Here is a 21009-nt window from a genome sequence, read left to right on the forward strand (position 1 = left end):
AGATTGATATGTGTAGAACTGAGTTGAGTTCTACGTTATCAATCCGGGTCGGCTGCCGTTCAGTCTGTCCGTGAAAAGTAGGGAAGTTTAGTACATGACTTTGAGCTGATTGGGTGACAAGCCAGCTAGTACCCGCCTTCCATAATACGCTTTCAGCCAATCGTAGCAGCAAATTGTCGGCCGTTTCTTGAGTGTTTTCACTACTAGCGGAGTAAGCTAATAAATCAAACGTTTTCCAAATCCTTTCGGAAGAAAAGCACAGACATCTTTCCCATCTAAAAATGCACAAAGTACTTCTCTTTAATCATTTTTTAAATGGAAAATTGTCGCTTTTTTAGCTGAAACCGAGCCAATTGCGGTATCGTCAGGTTAGTGCTCCAGCGTAGCCATGTTTGTAACTGTCGTCATTCCTACGTCCCGCCCCCAAAAAACACTGCTGGCATGTCATTGGTCAGACCCGCTAGTTGTTAATAGAGGGACGTATTGAAGTGAGCATTTCAAGATGATTTTTTTTGTGAGAATAAAAACGAAATTTCCAGCTTTCAGCGCAAGGTTAGGTGAGACCGTGAATTTTTTTTAAACTAAAAGCCGAATTCCAAAGAAAAACAATAAAACATTTCTATACAACATGGAGAAGTAATGATTCAGAAGGTTTATATCTCTAGGTAATTAGTAAAGATAGACTAATGCAGTGGCAGATATTTTGTAACAATATTAGCATTTTTTTACAGGCTGATACGCCCATGTGTTCCACAGTTCATAAATTAATACGGCAGCCGTGCCTTGAAATCTCATACGGCACTTTTTCCATTTGAAATCATTTGTTAATTTTTTGTCTGATTTCTTAATACATGTTTTTTTTTTTTGTTGTTGTTTAAATTGATGTGTAACATTTATTATAACTGCTGCTAATAAGAATTCCCCTTTTTGGCTCCTGGGCGAGATTTATATTTGTCTTATATTCCTTTTATTTCACTGCAGACCATAATAGTCACCCACCAGCTCACATGCTCATGGCGTATGAGCTGACTCACACTGAGATCGCTTTGACTCTGGACTGCTTCAGTTTGAATCTACTACAGCAGGACGTGTAACAAGAATACCCTTCACCCTCCGGCAAGTCATCTAGTGAAATGTCACCCTCATGAAAACAGCTTCATTGTTTTTTCTTCTCCGAGTCTCACCCTCAGATGAAACAAAGTTTAGGTCCCGTGGCGGAGAAAGGCATCCGTAAAGAAAACACTGCCCCGAAGGACGGCAAGCTGAAAGTACTCGAGCTAATACAAGATTACGTCCTACGTGCAACACCTGTTTTGACTTAAAACGTAACAAGCCAGTAGCAAGATTAGCAAAAAACATGACCATAAAGGGAGAAGGTGGCTGGGCTGACATTCTGATAACGGCAAGGAAAAAAACGAGAGTGTATTTATTTCAAAGAGCTGAAACAAGCGATGTGGTCATAATGCTGAGGAATTCATTCCAGCGCTGCACACAGGAGAGCGGCTGGAGAAAAGCTCCTAAAACGGCCTATTTTTAGCCATTAAATCGTGCCCTGTTAAAAACAAGGAGACTTTAAGCTGAATGAGGCGTTTTAAGAATCTTACATGGATTAAAAAGAAAGAAAAATGGAATAGGTTCGCAGATCCCCTGTGAGATTCTCCAGCGTAAAGGGATAATCTAACCTAACAAAGACATTTAAACACAGATGTGAACCAGATATTGGAGCAAAATAAACAGAATCCCTATGTGCCCTTTACAAAATTACAACCTCAAACTTTAAAAATTTTTTATTTTTATTTTACATGTCAGCTCAAAGAATCGGATATTTTAGAAATTGAAGAAAAACATATTTTTAATAAAAAAAATCAATAAGAATAATGATTTCTCATCAGTAGAACTTTTATTAGAAGTTTTTTTGGAGCGCAGTTTTGGATCACTTTATCCAAATACCTCTAATTAAAGTCCACTTCAACTCGAAGTCAGCAAATTTAACCTTTTAGAATGGACAAAAAACTCTATAAACAAAGTGGTGGCAGCGTCATGCTGTGGGGCGTGCTCAAACCACAGCAGAGAGTGATAAGCTGCTAAGAGTGAGATGTATGCAGCTAAATATCATGAAGGAAAACATGTTAGATTTAAAACTGAGGTGACGGACCCTCGGCAAACATCCAGCCAGAGAAAACATGTGCAAAAGCTGAACGGTCTGGTCAAAGGCCTGATCCTAATACAATCAAAAATCTGTTTCATAAGCGAAACTAGTAGAACTTACCATAAAAATTTAGCTGTACGTGCAACAAAAGGTGTTTTTTTCTTTTTTTACAAAGTAGTGATTTATATTTAAAAGCATCTATAATTTTCTGTCCGTTTCTCACTCATGCATCATTGTACACATTAAAGTTTACATTGTTAACATAAAAACTGCAACAAACATTACAACTTGGGCGAGATACTGTACTCAACAGCCTTCCGCCTTTTTTTCCAACTATGGGAGTTTCAGCGCCACGTTCAGTGTTGAAGCCTGAGAATCTGGGAAATCAGCGGATGTTTCCAGAGGGACGCGGGTTATTCAGCTCCCAGTGCTAAGGAGACTTGATCTAGGACTGATCCCTGGAATTTTACCTCCCTAATTAGGTTTGTCAGCTTGGCAAAGTAAGAAAACGCTTTGTACTGTGTCACCTGAACAGGCTGGATTTTTGTCAGGGATCAAGAAGCAGACACACGCCTCATACTCAAGTAGGCCTCGGCGCTCCACAAAGGTGTGATTGAATTCCTAACGTGAGACAGCGGCTCTGACAAAGTCTTTGTCGGATTGTCAGGGCCCTTTGGCACATTGTTCGGAGCCTTGCTGTGAATTTCGTGTCAGATCACAGGGTCGGAACGTCAGCGGCAAATACCTTGACAGGAACTCAGGAAGGAGGTTAACACCTCGCTCTGCCATTGTCTTCTTCTGTGAAGCCAGCTGTGCTTAGTGTTTGAAATCAGCAGTCAAACACACAAGTCTGAGCTGCTGTTCGAAGGATCTCTGCAGTTCGGCCACACTATGAACCCAAGGCTGACCAAATGTGCACACAAAGACACACAGCGCGCCACGCGACTGTGGTCTCCCTCTAAAAGCTCTGTATCTCTTGGGGCCTTGCGCGGCAGCGTTCCTGCCCTTATCTTTGTTTATGTGGAGGGCAGATCACCACGTTAAAGCGTGGGAGAGGCCATGCACCAGCTCTCACACTGAGGTTGTTTAATGTGCACACGTAAGTAGGAATGCTAGCTTGCAGTCCGTGTGCATGGGAGGCGATAAGCATTGCCTGGCACCAGAGTAACAGCTGGCAATGGGCCTCAGATCCTGAAGATGAGGGAGTTTGTTTGTGATTCGCATATGCACACTGGAGGAAACTACAGCAGTACATATGTCTAAATGCTGGTGATTATTAGCTATGAAGCAGCTTAAAAGGGAAAAAAACATGTTGAAATAATGTGAACAATTTTAAAAAGAAGCTTTTATTTTACATGTTGGTAGACTAATAGGATAAGGGGCACTAAAAACATGTATTCCTGATTGACAGTGTGGCCTGTCCTGTTGCTCTTTGTTTTGCTAATCAAATATTTTTGATTTTTTATTCTAAATATAATAAAAATGTTAAAATATCATGTACAATTTAATTGAGCTGTATTATTATTATTATTATTTTAATAAATGTTTACTCCCAACTGTGGTTCTTATACCTGTATGGGAGCCAAAGATTCGCCATTAGAACCTCTGGGTCAGCATCCAGGAGTATCAGTATGATCACCAAATATTTATTACAGTTTGAAAGTGTGACAGCATTTCATTGAAAAAAACAAAGAAGAGAAAAAAAGAATTGAAGGCAATAAATTTAAAGAAAAAGATAGAAAACAGGACAAAAATGTAAAATCTCTTTATTTCTAATTTTTCTGTTTATTTTCTTCTTATTGGTTAATTTTCGTATTACTTGCTTGATTTATTAATATATTTTGTTTCTTTGGAATAATTTTCTGTAGGATTTTGGTTTGATCATGTCTTTTTTTTGTTCAATATCCCACCTCCATCCGTTCCCCTGCTTCCCTCTGCCTGCTTCAGCTGCTTCAGCTGCTCCATATTCTCCTCTGATTCTCTCATCTCCAGTTCAATCTGTATTTAAGCTTTTTCAGCTTTCTATGCTGAGTTCTTGTTACCATATCTATAGTTTTACCTTTTCTTTCTCTTGCCTCACTGTAGCTTTTGTCATCATCATTAAACCCTTCTACTCACCATGCTCCTCCCAAGCTCTAGTCTGCACTTCTGCCTTGGAATAAGCTTCATCACGACTAAACTAAGAATCCTTGTTGATGACACACAAACATAACATGTCACGGAGAGGGGCTAAGACCTGAATATTAAGGTTCTACAACAAAATCCAGGATTAGAGAGGTCTTAAAATGAGCCGCTGGCAGACTGAGCAGTCGTTGCTGGGAACTGATGCAGCGTCAGGCTTTAAGGCATCATTTCTGGGGACAGTGTATCATATCCTGTCTGTGTGCCAGTGACAGCACAGCTCACTTGGTGGTCCAACACTCAGCCACTTACGCATTTAATAAGACGCTCTTGAAGAGGACAGAGAGCCAAGCATGTGCCCTGCACTGAGTCCCCCCCCCTCACCCCTTACTTTTTACAAGAGTGGTTTTGTAGGCAGCCCAGGGGCTGGCACTCACCAACGCTGCACATGTGTGTCTCTCCCTGTTAGGTATCCATTTATTACCACTATTAGTCCCCTTCTCTTCTGCTTGGCCTGTATTGCTCTCAGCCCCCTTCACCTTAGTGAAATTCAAATAAACAATCAGGATAGCGCCATGCTGAGGAGCTTTGTAATGAGCTCCTAATTAGCCACTCCAAACACTGAGAGCGGCTGCTTCACGCCTCGTTTTCTGCGCTCATCTGCGTAAAACTGGATGAATTGATTCTATTTGCTCCCCACTTAATGCACTGATTGTATATTGGCACAGCTGAGGATTAAAAAAAAACAGATAAACAAAAAAAAAAAAGATTCTTTAAGCCTGCGTTGGATGCTAATACTAATTACTGTTTTAAACTGACTGACCTCAGCTGGAAAGCTGAGGTTTACTGGGTCCTTCACAGTGAAGTGAGCAGCCTTTCCATCTCTGCTCCTATTTCCCCGCAGCATCCCATCTGTCCACCTCGCCTCCGCTGTCTGAGGCGAACTGAAGCCAGACCGGGCGGTCGGGTGAAGCTGCACCTCTATGACTTGTCACAGTTAATGAAGATACTCAGAGGAAGAGAACTTTAAAGGCTATGGAGTGAATTTGGTTCCAATATTGCTGGAAGCAATTTACATATTTAGCAAATGGGAAGAAAGAAAAAGGTTTAGAGAGTAAAGTTGCTGTTTTCTTAGATTAAACCTTGTTTTAATAGAATTCCTCCTTCTTACTTTTCTGAACTGCAGTCCTTTCAAATAGCATTTTACATATATTCTCTTACACACACATTGACCCTTTATATCCATATAAACTTTTATTAATAATAATAACTGAACTTTTTTGATCTAACATTAGAGAAATTTATGTCTGCATTTAACCCATCCCCTTGGGGAGCAGTGGGCTGCCATCGTGGGGCGCCCAGAGAGCAGTGTGGGGTTAAGTGTCTTGCTCAGAGAGTGGGGAGAGTGGGGCTCGAACCCGGAACCTCAGGATTCCAGGCTCTATGCCCTAACCACTAGGTCGCCACTCCCCCAGTAGAAATGCATCTTCGCTCTTTTTCTCAAAGAAAGAGAGAATATGATCTGTAAAACGCACTTTGAAAAAAATTCCATTTGTTAAACTCACTCTGAAAAATACATATCTATTACATCTCAAAATATAAAAAATATAATTTTAATTTGAGAGAATAATCTGTTTGAAAAAACAGCAACTTTACCCTCAAACCATTTTTTTTGTTTGAGAAGTTTCCATTTGCAAAACCTTTCCTTTGTTTGCAACAACAATGGAACAGAAGTCTGTCCACAAAAATAAAAAGCGACACAGCAAGAGGTGAGCCACAGATCTTTTGGCGATGGAGGTGAGCAGGTGAGGTTCACATGTTTGTGAATGTTGGAAATCCCTAAGCTATAAAAAAACATTTTTTTTTTTTTTAAATGAGCCACAAACGTTTGTGAAATAAACAAACAGAAAGGAGTTCAGAGTAGTGAAGTGGAAGTAGAAGCAACATTTTACATGTTTTCTAATTCTTCTAAAATCTTTTCCTATGCTGAAGAAACAGATCTTATTCTCAGCATGATGCTGCCACCACTGTGTTTCAGAATATTGCATTAGTTGACTAATCTGGTGTGTTTGTGGGGGAAGAACAGCATACTTAACTTTCTCCCTTGAAAGGGGGAATAATAACGTCTGAAGCGGTGAAAAAAAAACGTTTTATTTGTATCCATTCAGCCCAAAAAAAACTCTTTATATAAAGCAAAGCATGTATGATTTTCCACCCATTTTTGTTCCTTTTCTCTTGGCTTGTCACATTAAATCCTGTAAAGATTAGATAATACTTATACTTCAGCAACAGTATCACAGTGCTATTTTATTGTATCTCTTACACTATATCCGTTGGTTGTGCTGTTCTTTTTACATCTCTTTGCAGGTGATGAAGCAGACTGAAGACGTTTTACCGTTATCTCCCCTTTTATCTCCTTTTTCTTTCCTCTTTTCTCGTTTTTTCCTGTTTCTCCTTTCCTGTTCTACCTACATTGCCATGTCCATATAATCTGTAAAACTCCCTCCATAATTATAATAAAGCAATTTATATGCATAAATCAAGCTGAACACTATGGTGATACCCGTACTCCTTCACTTGTGAAAGCAAAATTAGTTGGGCTCTTTTTGGCATCAAGACAATTATTCTTATTGCCAAATCGCCAGACAGGACACTGTTAAGAAAAAGTCCTATAAAGTCCTATAAAGTCCTATAAAGTCCTATAAAGATCCATAGAAGTGACAAAACAGGGAAAATAAAGCGTTTAGGTGAGGGATAAGTTTTTCTAAGATCTTCCACGTGAAAAGGCTCCATTGTGTTCCTGCAGCTACCCCACGTTCAGCCCTGAGCTCTACAGGTGCCTCAGTGCTGCCGGTGGTTCACCATGGGGTCAGCTCACCCTCTAACCGCTGCAGCTCAGCACAGAGCCGGCCGTGTCCTTTTCCTTCTCTTTTCACCGGCGACACGCAACTGGAGTGAGAAGCGAGGCAGCGTTAGACGCTGGGTGAGGTTGCCAGTGCGTGTGTGTGTGTTTTTTTCTCGGCCTGCCTGTGTGTGAGGTCTATCGTTGTGTGTCGCGCTCTTCTGCCTCCTTCAGCTCGCAGAGCTCATTTCCTCCACAGGCTGCCTCCCTGCTACTTTATGAGTGAGAGCTTCTGCAGCTCTCACCTCAGGACACACTTCGCCGTCTAAATGTTTCCATTTGTGTGGGAAGTGACACACACTCGCTCACACTGTAGGGCAGCAAAACATTACCCAGTGTGTTCTGCAAAATGAAGGGATTCCTTGTTTGTTTTAATTTTTAGGGATGGTGAAGAGAGCAGATAAATCTTCTGTCTTCTTTTGTTGAGCTCTGAATCTTAAAGCTTTAATTATGTGTTGGTGTACAAGAGCTGTTCCCAGCGTGCCCACAGTCCTCGGTGACTACACCAGTAATTTACACAAGTCTCCTGAACAATTCAGTATGACAATCGATACGGGGCTAGAGTCTCTGGTCCGGATCGATACCGAAGGAAGCTGCTGGACAAACCAGAGCAGCACCAGATCAACACCTTCCCACACCGTCATTAGTGTCACTGACCTTGAAGTAAAATTCAATTTCCCGCAACAACAACAAGCCGCCTCCTGCACCCCCCCGCCTCACCAGCTACTTCAGAATTCAGAAGCTATTTCCTCCTCCCAGTGCAGGAAGGACAGGATATTATAACTTATGAGAAGGATACATGGAGCAGGGGACGCTGACAGAGAGAGAGAGATAGAGGGATTCAGTTTGAGGAGGTCATTATAACAAGAGGACAGAGTCCGGCTGAGGCTTGTAAAATCCAAACAACATGGTTTCAGTTTGAAGGATGAGAGCCTCATCTGCAGCTCCTGCTGCAGAAGGACAGCAGAGCGGACGCCTTACAAACAGCTTCCAGGGACATTTTAGGATTTTTGCACAGGATACTTTAGAGTTAATTTAGGTTGATTGTTTTCACTATAATTTAATGCAGTAAAATGACCTAAACTGAGATCAAAACCTAAAACAAATATTCAATGTTTTCTGATAATAATGTAAAAGTTCCTCAAATTATGAGGGAATTATAACATTTTTAGGCCTGTTTCTTTTCATGTAAATAAACAACTTGCATAAACAAAGTTTAAGCTTAGCCCAATCTTTGTGAAATAAAAGGATTTTTATTAGGGATGCACGATATTGGGATTTTGGCCGATATCAGATATTTTAAAACTCATGTAGCCGATAACCGATACCGATACCGATACCGATGTTAAAGCTGGACAAAAATAAGTAGTCATTGAAAATAGCAGTTTTGTTATCCATTTCTGACACTTTGAAAAATAATATACTCAAATATATTTTCATATGCTGATATCAAATTGATTTTTAAAAACGCGGTATCAATCTATTTTACTTTCAAAATCTCGTGAAATTTCATCGTTCTGTTACAAACTCTCGTGATATTTTGCAAATTCTTGTGAGATTCTGTTAGTAAAATAGATCGATACCGCGTCAATATATCAACATATAAAAATATGGCAAAATTTTGTGAATTTTCGGGGGATTTCGAAGCATAACGATGACATATAGCAATATTTCATTAGTAAAAGAGATTGATATGGTGTTTTTAAATGGCAATATATCAGCATATGAAGATATTGATATTTTAATGTATCAATATTTTTTCCCTCGTCTTTAGAAGTTTTTAAGTCTGTAAAAGAGAAGTTTTTGAGGAAGAAGAAGTAGTATTTTTTTTTTAGACTTTAGAAACTCAGAAGCTGATCAAATATCAGGTTAAATATCGGTGGGGTGGCCGATGTCCGATATTCAGTTTTAAGGTCGATACAGGCCGATACCGATAGGGGGCCGATTATATCGTGCATCCTTAATTTTTATGCACACATAAGAAAAGGTAATTAAGGAAGAGTCTTTGTGCACATGTGATGTGTGTAAAAGTGACTTTTTAAAATAAATTGATGTGATGTAACAAGAAGCAGAACCTCAACAGCAGCTTAGCAGAGCTGTGCTGGTTTTGGCCCCTGAGAGGAGTCACACTTTGGGACCAATACAACCTTCTGCTGTCCTGTCTATACAAATTAAAGCCGCTGAATAGGTTTCTTCAACAGCTTAGGATACGATGAAATAGACGAGGGGGGAGACTTTACATCTGAAAAGAAGTTTTGTGTGTCAAAGCGTAGAGGGGGCCATGGGAAGAGACGAGGCTCAGGGAATCAAACCAGCATCTCTGCTTAAGCTTCCAGATCTGCTACAAACCTTTGAAGTTGGCCTTATCTCAGGGCTTTGAGAGCGAAATGGGTAAGAAGGTGACGCTCATATACTCAGTGTGTAACTTAGCTGATAAAACCCCTCCTGAGATTCCATGGGAGCTGGTGGACCCCACCATGTATGTTAAACTGATCATTTCACTTCCAATGTTCGCCCGCCTCAGCACAGCACGCAAACTTAGTGTACAATTTCAGACTTCCACACAGAACCAGAATTACAGTCTGAACGTTTTCAATCAGTGCAAACATGGCAAACATTTCCTCACTGACGTGTTTTCCTTATTTAGAGGATGTTTTGACTAACATGTCATTATATATATCTAGTCAATCTTAATATTAAACTGAATAAATTCACTGCTGTGAAATCACTGCCATCTCTGTTTTCCAAAATGGGCAATTTTGCTCCTCCTTTAAACTATGTCTGTGTTATTTTTATCCTACATTTTTAACATTATTTTAACTACAGACCTTTTTTAGTGATCATAACCCTAAAAATTTGCTTTTGTTTCCTGACACTATATCTGCTTATTTTTTTAAAGCTTAAAGACACAAACCTCCATGAAACTCATACATTTTGATGAATTTCAACCTGCACCACCATCCCTTTCACTGTTAAGAAAAAAAACAACTTTATATTTTGTTTTTACTTTGATTAGCTGAAAGGAAAAAAAAGTGCAGTGGATTATTTAATATTTCAAAATTGCATTTTTGCATTTAGGTATCAAAAACAGAAAAAAATTAGCATGGTTATTTCACTATTTTAATTTAATCAACTTGAAAATCAGACTTTTTTTTTTTTTACTGGGTCTAAGATTAAAAACAGGATGACATCCGTGGCTAATTCAATAGGAGGGATCACAGCCGCCTTTTGTTCTCCCTACTTCTTTGCTCCAGCAGCAGTACATTAATCTCAGTTCTCCTCATCACCAGTTAGAGCTGAAGAAACCTCTTGGATGAGAGGAGAAACATCTTAAAAACTTCACCTCTAATTGCCTAAACTGCACTTTTCAAGCTTGACTTTGACCTGGATGACTAAGAATCTTTGCAGACTTTCATAGCCTGCCATGTATGGTGGAGGAACCGTGATGCTGTGGGCCTCTTTCCCTTCCAAAGGTAAACAGCCTTTTGCCAAAACTGAAAATAGGTAATTGCTGGGTCTTTCAGCAGGATGACGATGGAAAGCATATGGCCGCATCGTCGGGGAAAAGGTCCACCAACCACAAAATCAATTTTCAGCCCTCAGAAGTAAACTGTATGGAAAACCTGTGGGTGAGCTGAAGAAGAGAGGGGATTTAGAGATGACAGGACCATGGAAAGAGAGAATTCAAGGAAAAAGATTGGTCAAAGAACCCGTTCTCTCCGCGTCCTGACCCTGTGCGATGTCATAGCAGAGAGCTTAGTGCTGCCCAGTAAGAGTAAAAAAAAAAAAGCTTTTGTGCCGCATATATCTGCTATTTGCACAAAATAAGCCATAACCCCAGACTAATAAACAGCAGCCTCAATCAGAAGGAGTCAAACTGATAAATCTCTCAGGTTTACTGTGGTCACAACCCTCATATGTTAACACAGAGAAGCACTTTCTAAACTGGGAAAAAAGAGGGTTTCATATCATTATTCTAACACTATTATTTTAGTCTCAGTGTTGAACTTGTGAGGCCTTGTTGGTCAAATCCAGACTGCCTTCCAAATCCAATATAAAGGGAATTATTCCCCAAATTCCTGCATACAATCTAACCTGCTCATAACCTCGCTTCTCCAGCTTGAATTCATTTGAGGCTTGAGTTCTGGATTCAGGGGTGAGCGACCGAGGATTTGGCATGGCCAGGACCTGTGTAAGGAGCTTGATATGAGCTTTGTAGGACGTGAGAGAAGTGACAGGACAGAAGGTTACTGTTTCTGCACACACCACTGGAGCTTGCAGGTTAGTTTGAATAAATCCCGTATTAAAGGAGGTTTTTATTAGAGATTCAATAATCAAAGGTTGGAACTGGCAACATTTTCTTTGGATTCGACCTGTGAGACTTTTCAGCCGCAAAATGCCTCATAGTAGACGTCACCATTGTGATATTCATACCTGGATGTTAATTTGCCTTTAAGGGAGAAAAGGCCAGACTGGTTGTTCCTTTCTAAATTATATAAATGATGGCGTCCTAAATGTTTGATCTTTGAAGCTGGAGTGTTCACCTGTTTGGCTTTTTTTATTTTATTTTGAAGCAAAGCTTGCTTCAAAACTTATTGATATCTTTTTTTTTATTCCTTTTTATGAGCATAGCCAACAACAACAAAAGACCCCCTCAATAAATGCATCAGTCTTTATGATTAAAGTGGGTCATTAACACTTTAATCCAGATTTAAAGTCATGTTTCCAGGACAAGATCACTGCTTGTAACTTTATATGCGTCTGATATGCACCAGATTCCACATGGTCCAGCTTGAAAAAATGAAAACATCTGATTTAATACAAATGATGATCCTTGCAAAAAAAAAAATAAATGTGTCAATTTTATTAAAAAATCTTGATAGTTTTTTTTTTTATTTGATGTTGGATTCAAAGTTGAAGATCCACTAATGAAGAATCTAAAGAATTCTGCTTCAGATATAATCCTTAGAAAAACAATTAGCAGGTCACACCTTAAGAAAAACAACAACATTGCGTTGGATATATAAGCCTTTAGTATTTATCTGAAGGGATAGGGATCAATAATCTTCCTTTCTCTGACTGATCGGCTGTTATCTATTACTTTGGATTATCTGTTTCATAGGAAGAAGAGAGGGGCTGAGAATAAGAGGGAAAACAAAGACACTGTTAAAAGCAGAAGGGAGGACAATCATGTGTGTGTTTGTGTGAGCACACAAAGGGGGGGATGATATTCACCTTGATTAAGTACACCGGCTGTCTTTGAAGTGTTTGGAGACCAGCACGGCCAAGAGCAGAGCCAACCGTAAGCCTTCCAGCAAAAGTGGAGGCTGACCTCCCCACCAAATCATAACCATATGAACGTAAGAATTTCCACCGTAGCAGAATGCTCCCCCTCCCCTCCACCCCTCAGTCCATCTCCCAGGGTGAGGCATTAAGTCGTGATAACAGAAAACAGGTTCTGAGAGCGGGAAGGTGATGAAGGGCGGCGAGGGAGGACGGGAGGACAGCGGGAAAGTCGGGGTTACAAGTGTGCCGTACGGAGGAGATTGGAGACGGAGGGATTTGGTCCAAAAAAATGCAGTTGCACAGAAACGGACTACCTAAAATGGAAGTTTCTCAGACGAGGATGGGGAGATGTGGCGACCTTCGGAGCTGACAAAGCGTGAGACGAGAAAGGCATCTGGCAAAAGGAAGAGCAAAGATGACAGAAATGCAGGGATGTGGCAGTAGGTCAATAAATAGCATGGAAACCACAGCGCAGATGCCAAGTTGTACCTTTACTGAGGCCCACCTGCAAGTAGAAATGGTTTCCTGTCCTACACAAACACTGCTGCACCCTAATCCACATAATTACACCCAATACTCCACATGTGTAAGTACACATGTACAACATCACAGTTAAAAAAGGGAAAATAGGAAAGGGTTGCAGGCCTCCTGCAGCCCTGCAGCAAACTATCTGGCTGCAGAAACCAAGAAACACCAAGAAAGCAGATAAATAGGAAAACCTGAGACTCTTTTACTGTGTCATTAACCTAAAACAGATCTCATGCACAGCTCAAACAAAGCCCCTCGTCTGCAAACCGTTGGGTAGATGAGTGTGATTTTGCGGCCGCCTGTGTGTGCCTTGATAGCTTGAATAAGCATTCCTGCGAGTGTGTGTGCAATTAGGGTCTGGGTCTGTTTGTGTGCATCGTACTGTATATGTATGTGTGTGGTTGCACGGCGGTGGTGGGGGTTGTTAGCGGTTCCATCTGGGCCTCCTGGAAGCCGCGTGGAGTCAGAAAAACCGCATCTCATAAAAGAGAGGCAGCTCAATGTTCTACAAGGACAGAACATTACTGAGAATGTCGCTCAGGAAAGCCTGGGCCCCGGCCCACATGTTGGCTCTCCACTCTCGCTCTTATTATTCTGTTCTGTGAGGGATAAGAGAGAGGAAGACAAAATAGCTGGTGAGGAGTGTGGGAGACAGTAGCTGAGACAGACAGACTCGCACTGATTGCTATTCCATCTGTCGGCGTGGAGCAGAGGAGTGAGCGGTGACAGGCTCAGGAATCAGGCGGTCCAAAGGGGGGCATCTGGTGCACGTTGGCTGAGGGAGGAGGAGGAAAAACATGGAGGGCGATCCACAGCGCTGATTAATAGAGGCATTGATGTTGGTCAAGTGTTTTCTCAAATTTAACAACAAACCAGCAGAAAAAGTAGGAATTAAAGAGACCAGAGGTAAAAATGAAGCAAAACGTCTGGTAGCCTGAATTTTCAAGGCATGATTGTAAAGCTGCGTTTGCCAAAAACAAACTGAAACTTTTCTCTGCTTATTAACGATTAAAGTGGTTAGAGTTTCACTGATCCAGGCTAAGTAAAGCTGCTTTTAACAGGCAGCATCTGAACTACAGTAGATGAATTAGGAATAAAGTATAAAAACGACAATGGAAGAAACAGCAAACACCCCAAACTAAAGGCCACAGTTCAACGTTTCTTTAAATGAAACTGGATTTTTATTTACAGGGATGGATTCTGACCACTGATCAAGTATAAATACAGTTTTATTTTTGCTTTTTTTATGTTTTAATCAATGACAAACCCTTTAAGTCTTAATTTTACTCTTGCAAAATGCCCTTTTTTTCTCTTTCCTTATAATCCTGAGAAAGAAAGTCTGCATACCAGCCAGATTCAGTATAATTGCATTTTTTTCCTTTACTTATTTTAATTCTACACCCAAAAGTTTATATCCTTCATTGCAAAACTAACAGCAGTGTAACGGCTATCTAATGATACTTGCATGGGCTGTTTTAAAGTTGCAGAAATCAGCCTATTTCAGCCCAAACATATTTCTGTTTATTTGAACAGATGTGTGTAGTTATAGGAAAGACGGATCATTTTGTGAATGATAGGAGCTGCTTTACTGGAGAGTATACCTGAATGTTCTGCAGGGTAATCTGACCTTGGCTTCCTCGGAACGCTGCGGTGAGGTAAAAGCAGCACCACTGAGCTGAAAGACGCTGATGCAGGACGGATATGAGTAAGCAGCACACGAGTGACAATTCACGGCTACGCTTATACATCCGTGTTGTACTGTACGTCAGGAGCGTAGGCGTGTGACTCATGCGGCGCGTACAGATCAATCCAGATGGAGCAATGTAATCTTGACCTCAGGTGCTTTTTTAGTTTTTTTTATTTTTCCACATCACAGCATGCAGCTCACTTAAACGCGTCTCCTCACAGGTCTGAGAAACGCATTTATTTCAGTTTCAGCAGAACGATTTTCTCCTGAGGATCAGAAATGAGAACAAGGAGACCAGAGGGAAACTCTATAGTGAATCAGAAAATGCTACGTCAAATATATAACGGTAGCTGATCTCATCGTCTCACGCAGGTGGAACAAACAGTTTCTGTTCAAATCCTGAATCACCATAAAAAGCCCTGCATGCAGCCATTTAACACAATAACACAACGTATCATTAAATAACATCCCCCCGACATCATTATTAAAAAGACAACTTATTATCCATCATCTCCAATGCCATTCTCCTCATTTTATCTCTCATTTAGCGTAGCGTAGTGGTGAGGAACACACCCCTGACATAAAGCGTTGCCTGGAGGCTTCGGGAAGATGATTAAATTTCATAGCTACTCACGGGCTAATAGGGCCGAGCAACGAGCGCTTACTGTCCTTAAGTGACTGGCTGCTTCTTTGTGGCCACGGCCCCTTTGAAGCCCTTCCGAGGAGATCTGGAGGATTTAGGCAGTAGCGTGACATGAGGCTGAGCAGTTAAGCAACAGTGCTCCCACCAGCTGACTATTAGATCCAGCTGATAAAAACTCAGTCCTCCCAGTAGCTTAATACCCGCTGGAAAATACAGCCTTTAGTCAGGGGAGAGCGCTGAAAGCTGCACTATGACTGCAGTTAGAAAGGAGTTATACATAGGTCATTATTCAAACTATAAACTCTTGAACTATTAAAGATAGTTAGAGGAGATTATATAAAAAGAAACAGTGGGCCTTTCCTGCTGTGATCTGTTTGCATCTGTCAGCTTTGGTCCGACTGTTTCTAATAATTACTTCATCATTAACTGGATTTAACAGTTTTTATATGATTTTTTCTCTGCTTGGAAAAAAAAAGGTAAAAAACAAACTAAGGCTAAATGAAGCAGCTAGTAGAAAAGTGTTTTTATAATTGCTCATTTATATCATTACAGTGTATTAATTTAACAGGAAAAAAATTGAAACCTGATTATGATGCGTTTAATAAAACAAAAACATGATTTCTGTCATGCGGTGAAAATCTTAATAATGTTGATTAATACTCCTTAAATGTTTAGATCATAGTTAATAACTTTTTTATTATGTACTAACACATGAAATAATAAACAGCTGTAATTAACTTTTAATTTGCTTGTGTATAAATTGCTTGTTTTTTTTTAAGTAGCTGCAAAATTTCTATTTCACAAAAATTAAATAGAAATGTAGATATTTTGCAAATCTGTACCATTACTTATATCAGTCATTGATGATGTGCACCGTCATGGAAAAGTCGTATTGGAAACAAGTACCTGCCAAAGGTTCCTAGGTCCTAGGTCCCTCTTATTTCAGCAAATATTTTCATAAGAAACAGATCAATTAATACACTTCTAAAAATGAAAAAAACAATTAAATTAGGTGTATTTGTCCTTAATTTGAGCAGTTAAACAAGATGATCTGCCAAAGGAAGATTTTTGCCCCATTATAAGAATAATAGATAATACGGACTTGAAAAAATCATTAATATTTTTTCATTATAATTTTAAAATGATCATCTCACTTCATTAGCAAATTGTCTTACTTGTTCAAATCAAGGGAAAAACACTTTTTTTTTTTTCTAATTCTAGAAAACAAAATAGATTTCTGCAGTGTATGTTTTGAGCACCATGGCCATAATAGACAGGGACCCCTGTTGGCCCCTGCATACATGAAGGAATGCACACGCTTTCTTTACCGCAAAATTAGGCGGTAAAGAAACTGCAACTAATGATTATTTTTCTAATCGATTTTTTTCCACTTGAGAAGTGATGGATGGAGCATATTGCCAGACAAAAAAGTTTTTTTTCTCCTAAATGCAAAATATTATTTTTTTTTTTTACAATTTTGTTAGAATTACTGCTTTAAGTGGCTTACTCTGACAGTTAAAAGCATGTAACGGAGTCTCTAAAGTCCAGTTAACGATTAATCGATCACTAAATTAGTTGATAATTATATCAATAATGGATTAATCATGATTAATTGTTTAAGCCAGATTCAAAATGTAAGCAACTTACTGAAAAATGCTACAAGACAGTATATTGTTAAAATATATTTATATTTTTTTAATCAAATTATAAAATATCTATTTGAGCATCTTTTTTACTTTCACACTATGGTTTCCTCAGCGAACGTACGTGTTGATAAAACATAACATTTAAAAAAAGTGTATATAAACATGTTCAGCTCAACCTGATAAAAACTGAAGGAGCCCATTTGATTTTGACAGGAGGTATCCTAAAATAAAAACTGATTTTCAGTTAAATTAAGAAAAACATGCCATGTTTGAGTTATCATGTGTAAGGAGAGTCAGGTGTCACCTCATGCTCAAATCAAAGAAATTAATTGTCCAGAAATAATCTCTTCCTCTGGTGGGTTCACATGGGTTAGGTTTGAATGCTTTCCAAACAAGAACATTTTCCTCACAGCTCTACTGTCCACTGAACTCAACATCAACCTAAAGAAGCGAGGGGATCAGAATATTTCAGGAGAAATACATTCCCAACAACATGACGATGATTTTACTGCACCAATTAGCTGACAGAAACCTTTATGATCCACAGAATGCAGAATATAAAACCTCCCCCTTTAACTTTAACTGATCAGGTAGTATTGAAGTGTTAAAGAGAAAGGACCGATTCTTTTTGAGGAAATGCAAACATCTTTCTGTTTAACTGAAGCTTCCATGCGTTCAGATAAGCTGCACGCTTTACTCACACACAGATTTATAGAGCTAACCACATGCACATGTTCAGTCCCTGTTAACTAATTCATCCAGGAACACTTTGGTTTGGGTTTCAACACCAAAACCTCGGCACTGCTGATTGAGAGACGTGCCTGTCTGCAATTATCTGGGAGGGACGAGTGGAGGGAGGGATGGTTGGATGGACAAGGAGAGGAAACACTCTACGGTGGTTTTACAGTTTGCTGGCATCACATTTTTCTCCTCTGTTTTTCTCTCCTCTTTTTTTCAGCGGAGGGGCACGGTGTAGTGTTTGCAGGGCTGGAGAACGGGGGCAGAATGAGGTTGGAAAACGTTGGGAAAATGGCCGCAGAATTGGGCTGGAGTGGCCTAGATTGTCACTGCTCCGCTTTCAATCGATGCCTCTAAGAGTAGCAGCTCTGAGCCGCACGGTCGGAGAAATTAGTGAACTATTTTGGTGAACAACTGATGGTAGTGATCACGGGTAAGGGCTTATCCCCCCCACTTAAAGAAATGACTGAAAATTGTCAGCAAAGGATCCATTTTGTGTCCAGGGAGAGTGTTATCCAGGTGGCCGTCACTGACCTGCAGTATGTAGCCCCTGACGTAGTCTCTGAGGGTCCAGCCCAGACCGTGCAGGATGTGCAGCACCTCTTCCTGCTTGAGCACGGAGAAGAGGCGGTCCAGCAGGATCTTGAGCCTGACGGGGACCGCCTGGGTGCCGTACAGCATCAAGCTGCTGATGTCAAACACCACGTTGGACTGGACGATCTCCACCTGGGTCGGGTGGTAGAGGTGCTGGGTGCTGAGCTTGTCTAGAGCTGCAAAGAAGAACAGATGACGACATGAGGAGGAGAATAAAACACAGTCTCCTTATATTAGCCTTATACTGGGAGACAAGCCTTCAGGGTTTGTCCTGTTGGTCACCAGTAGGTAATAGAAAAGGTGCAAATAATATTAAATATAACATTTCAGTCTGACCAGAGCTCCGTCTTTCATGTGTTTGCTGTGTCCTGTGTGGTTTGTGGCAAAATGGAAACAAGTAAGCAGCTTCCTTCTTGCTGCTCCTCCATAAAAGACAGAACTGTGTTTATTTTTATACTTTTTATTTGACAAATCGTTGTCCTTTTAACGGAGTGCTCCATCTGAGCTGTGGATCTCTGCAGCTCCTCCAGAGATACCATGGATTTCTTGGACGGACTTGTTTGATTGTTGCTCAACCAAACCCAGCTTTGTACTTATACTGAAATGAAATTTCGGAAATTAAAATCCTGTAGGACCCTTGGCTGATCTTTGGCTGGTCCCCTACAATTCCGTTTTAAACATCCATCTTTCTACTAAAATATTCTTCCTGTCATGATTTGTGGACATTAAGATCTAAAGAAAAGCTCTATCTCCTGGTCTGACCCTGTAATTCAGTGAAAGGGTGGAGTAGGAGTAATAAAAATATGCAGGCCAAGGAGAAGGCCAGTGGCTGGAAGTTGGAGGGACTTCTGGGAGCTGCAGGGAAGTGAGCTGCCATTCAGATGGCTTTTGAATAAGAAGGGCCATTTTGAATGGCTGTTACTGGATTAATCCAAAACTAAATCATTTCCTTAAATAAATGACTAAGAATTGATTGTGCTGGTATGAAAAAGCGGTAAGCGCATTATTTTGTGTACTTTCCTAATCTTTGCTAACACACTGGCACTCTGACAGACTAGGAAAAATGTAATAAACTATTTTAGACATAAAAACATGTAAAGAAGGCTGATTTATGGTGCGGCTGTGATGTAAAAGTCCAGCTGGAGGACAGGTGGGCTCACATGTTGCTTTAGGTTCAGCAGATTGTTATTAGCTCTACTGTTGAACCTCAGTCACCTCTTTCCACTCGTTGGGTGTCTGGGCGACACCTGTTTGACTCGTCCTCTTTGTCTCCTTCCTTTCTTTCTTTACTTCAGCCCTCCCCCCCGCCCTCCCTCCTGTGCCTGTCTGGGTGACACCTGGCCGTGTCTCCCCCCCCCCTCTCTGATCCTGGGACGAAGGCTTCGCCTGACAACGGCAGCGCAGCCAGACACGAACATAATAAAATATGAAGAACTACTTGTCAGAGTCCCTGCCAATACCGACATGAAATGAAAAGCGGGGGAGAGAGGAGAGATGTGTGCCTGACAGCTCAGTTCAGAGGGAGAGATTAAAAAATAGTCAATGGGGTCCTGTGCGGACGGCTGAAGGCCCCGCAGCCTGTTCTTGTGCGGAAGAAAGCCAAACAGGTGTTTTCTTTTATCTCCTCCCTCCTTTCTTCGCTTTGTACTTTCTTCTTTCCCCTTTTTCTTTTACCTGCATAATAAAACGAATAAGGTGTGGCTGCTCACCTCACTTTTACCCCTTTTTTTTTCAGGTGATGCAAAAAACAAGAATTAGAGGAAACGAACAGAGAACTGAAGAAAAAGTTCCTTAGAAGCTCAAACTATATAAGCGAAATAATATTTTTATATATGAGCAGCTGAAAATACTCAAGATGTTTCAGGGCAGAATTCATGCTTCTGGCATCTATGATAATTTTCCATGTAGAGAATAAATACATCTGTGCAGGTCAGGAACGTCATGGTGGACGAATATTTATAAATACTGAACAGCATGGAGATTCTCTTACCATGAGCTACCCAGCCATGCTTGCACTGGTCACATGTCCGTAGGTGAATCTTTCCAGGCTGGAAACACTCGCATGTGCAGTTCACCAGTGTGCACCGAATGGCCTGCAGAAACACACACAAAAAACAAACCATGAAGCAGATGTGAAAAAAAAAATCTTTTTTTTTCCTGATCAGTGAATGCACCACAGAAAAATCAGGTCGTGTTGACAACAACAGGATAGAAGTTGTTTTCCTAGGGATGAAGTATTAAAATTAGGCCTAAGGAATGATAGCAGTTGTAAGAACAAAAAAGAACCACACGTCTGCTTTTCATTCATGCTGTTAACTTATGACTGACAAAAAATGAGAGCTTTAATAAAAATTGTGGAACTGAAAATGTGAAAACAAATTGGTCCGTTTAGGCGATTGAGGTATTAGCCTCTAACATGATGAAACATCCTGGATCTGGAAATGATGGACACCTTTTAAAAGTATCAGTGATAAAAAACAGGTTTAAAAACTCTTCAGGAAACAATGACAATATTTATGTACAAATTTATCTGATAGAAAAAATACAGGAATTTAGGCCCTCCACTCTGTAAACATTTTGTGCAAATATAAACCAAATATGGTCTATTATGAAGAAAACAACAAGAAACATCTTTATGGGGTGTTATGTTGGATTAAAAATTTGTAATGCAGGTGTAAACCTTAAGAAATGAAGTAGATCTGGGTAACATCCATT

At 40.2% G+C, this 21009-nt stretch overlaps 1 protein-coding gene across 5 annotated transcripts in view; it reads right to left on the minus strand.

Annotated features, from left to right (window-relative positions):
• The window catches only part of bnc2 (basonuclin 2), a 252393-nt gene that overhangs the window by 37878 nt on the left and 193506 nt on the right, over window positions 1-21009 (minus strand). For all 5 annotated transcript variants that reach the window (XM_038278583.1, XM_038278582.1, XM_038278581.1 and 2 more), the window contains 2 exons: window positions 20285-20387; window positions 18235-18470 (listed from right to left, as the gene is read on the minus strand). In XM_038278583.1, the coding sequence (XP_038134511.1) occupies window positions 18235-18470; window positions 20285-20387 (339 nt within the window). The remainder of the gene's footprint in view (window positions 1-18234; window positions 18471-20284; window positions 20388-21009) is intronic.

The sequence above is a fragment of the Cyprinodon tularosa genome, unplaced genomic scaffold (genome assembly GCF_016077235.1).
Source record: "Cyprinodon tularosa strain WSP-4 unplaced genomic scaffold, ASM1607723v1 ctg142, whole genome shotgun sequence".
Classification (NCBI taxonomy): Eukaryota; Metazoa; Chordata; class Actinopteri; order Cyprinodontiformes; family Cyprinodontidae; genus Cyprinodon; species Cyprinodon tularosa.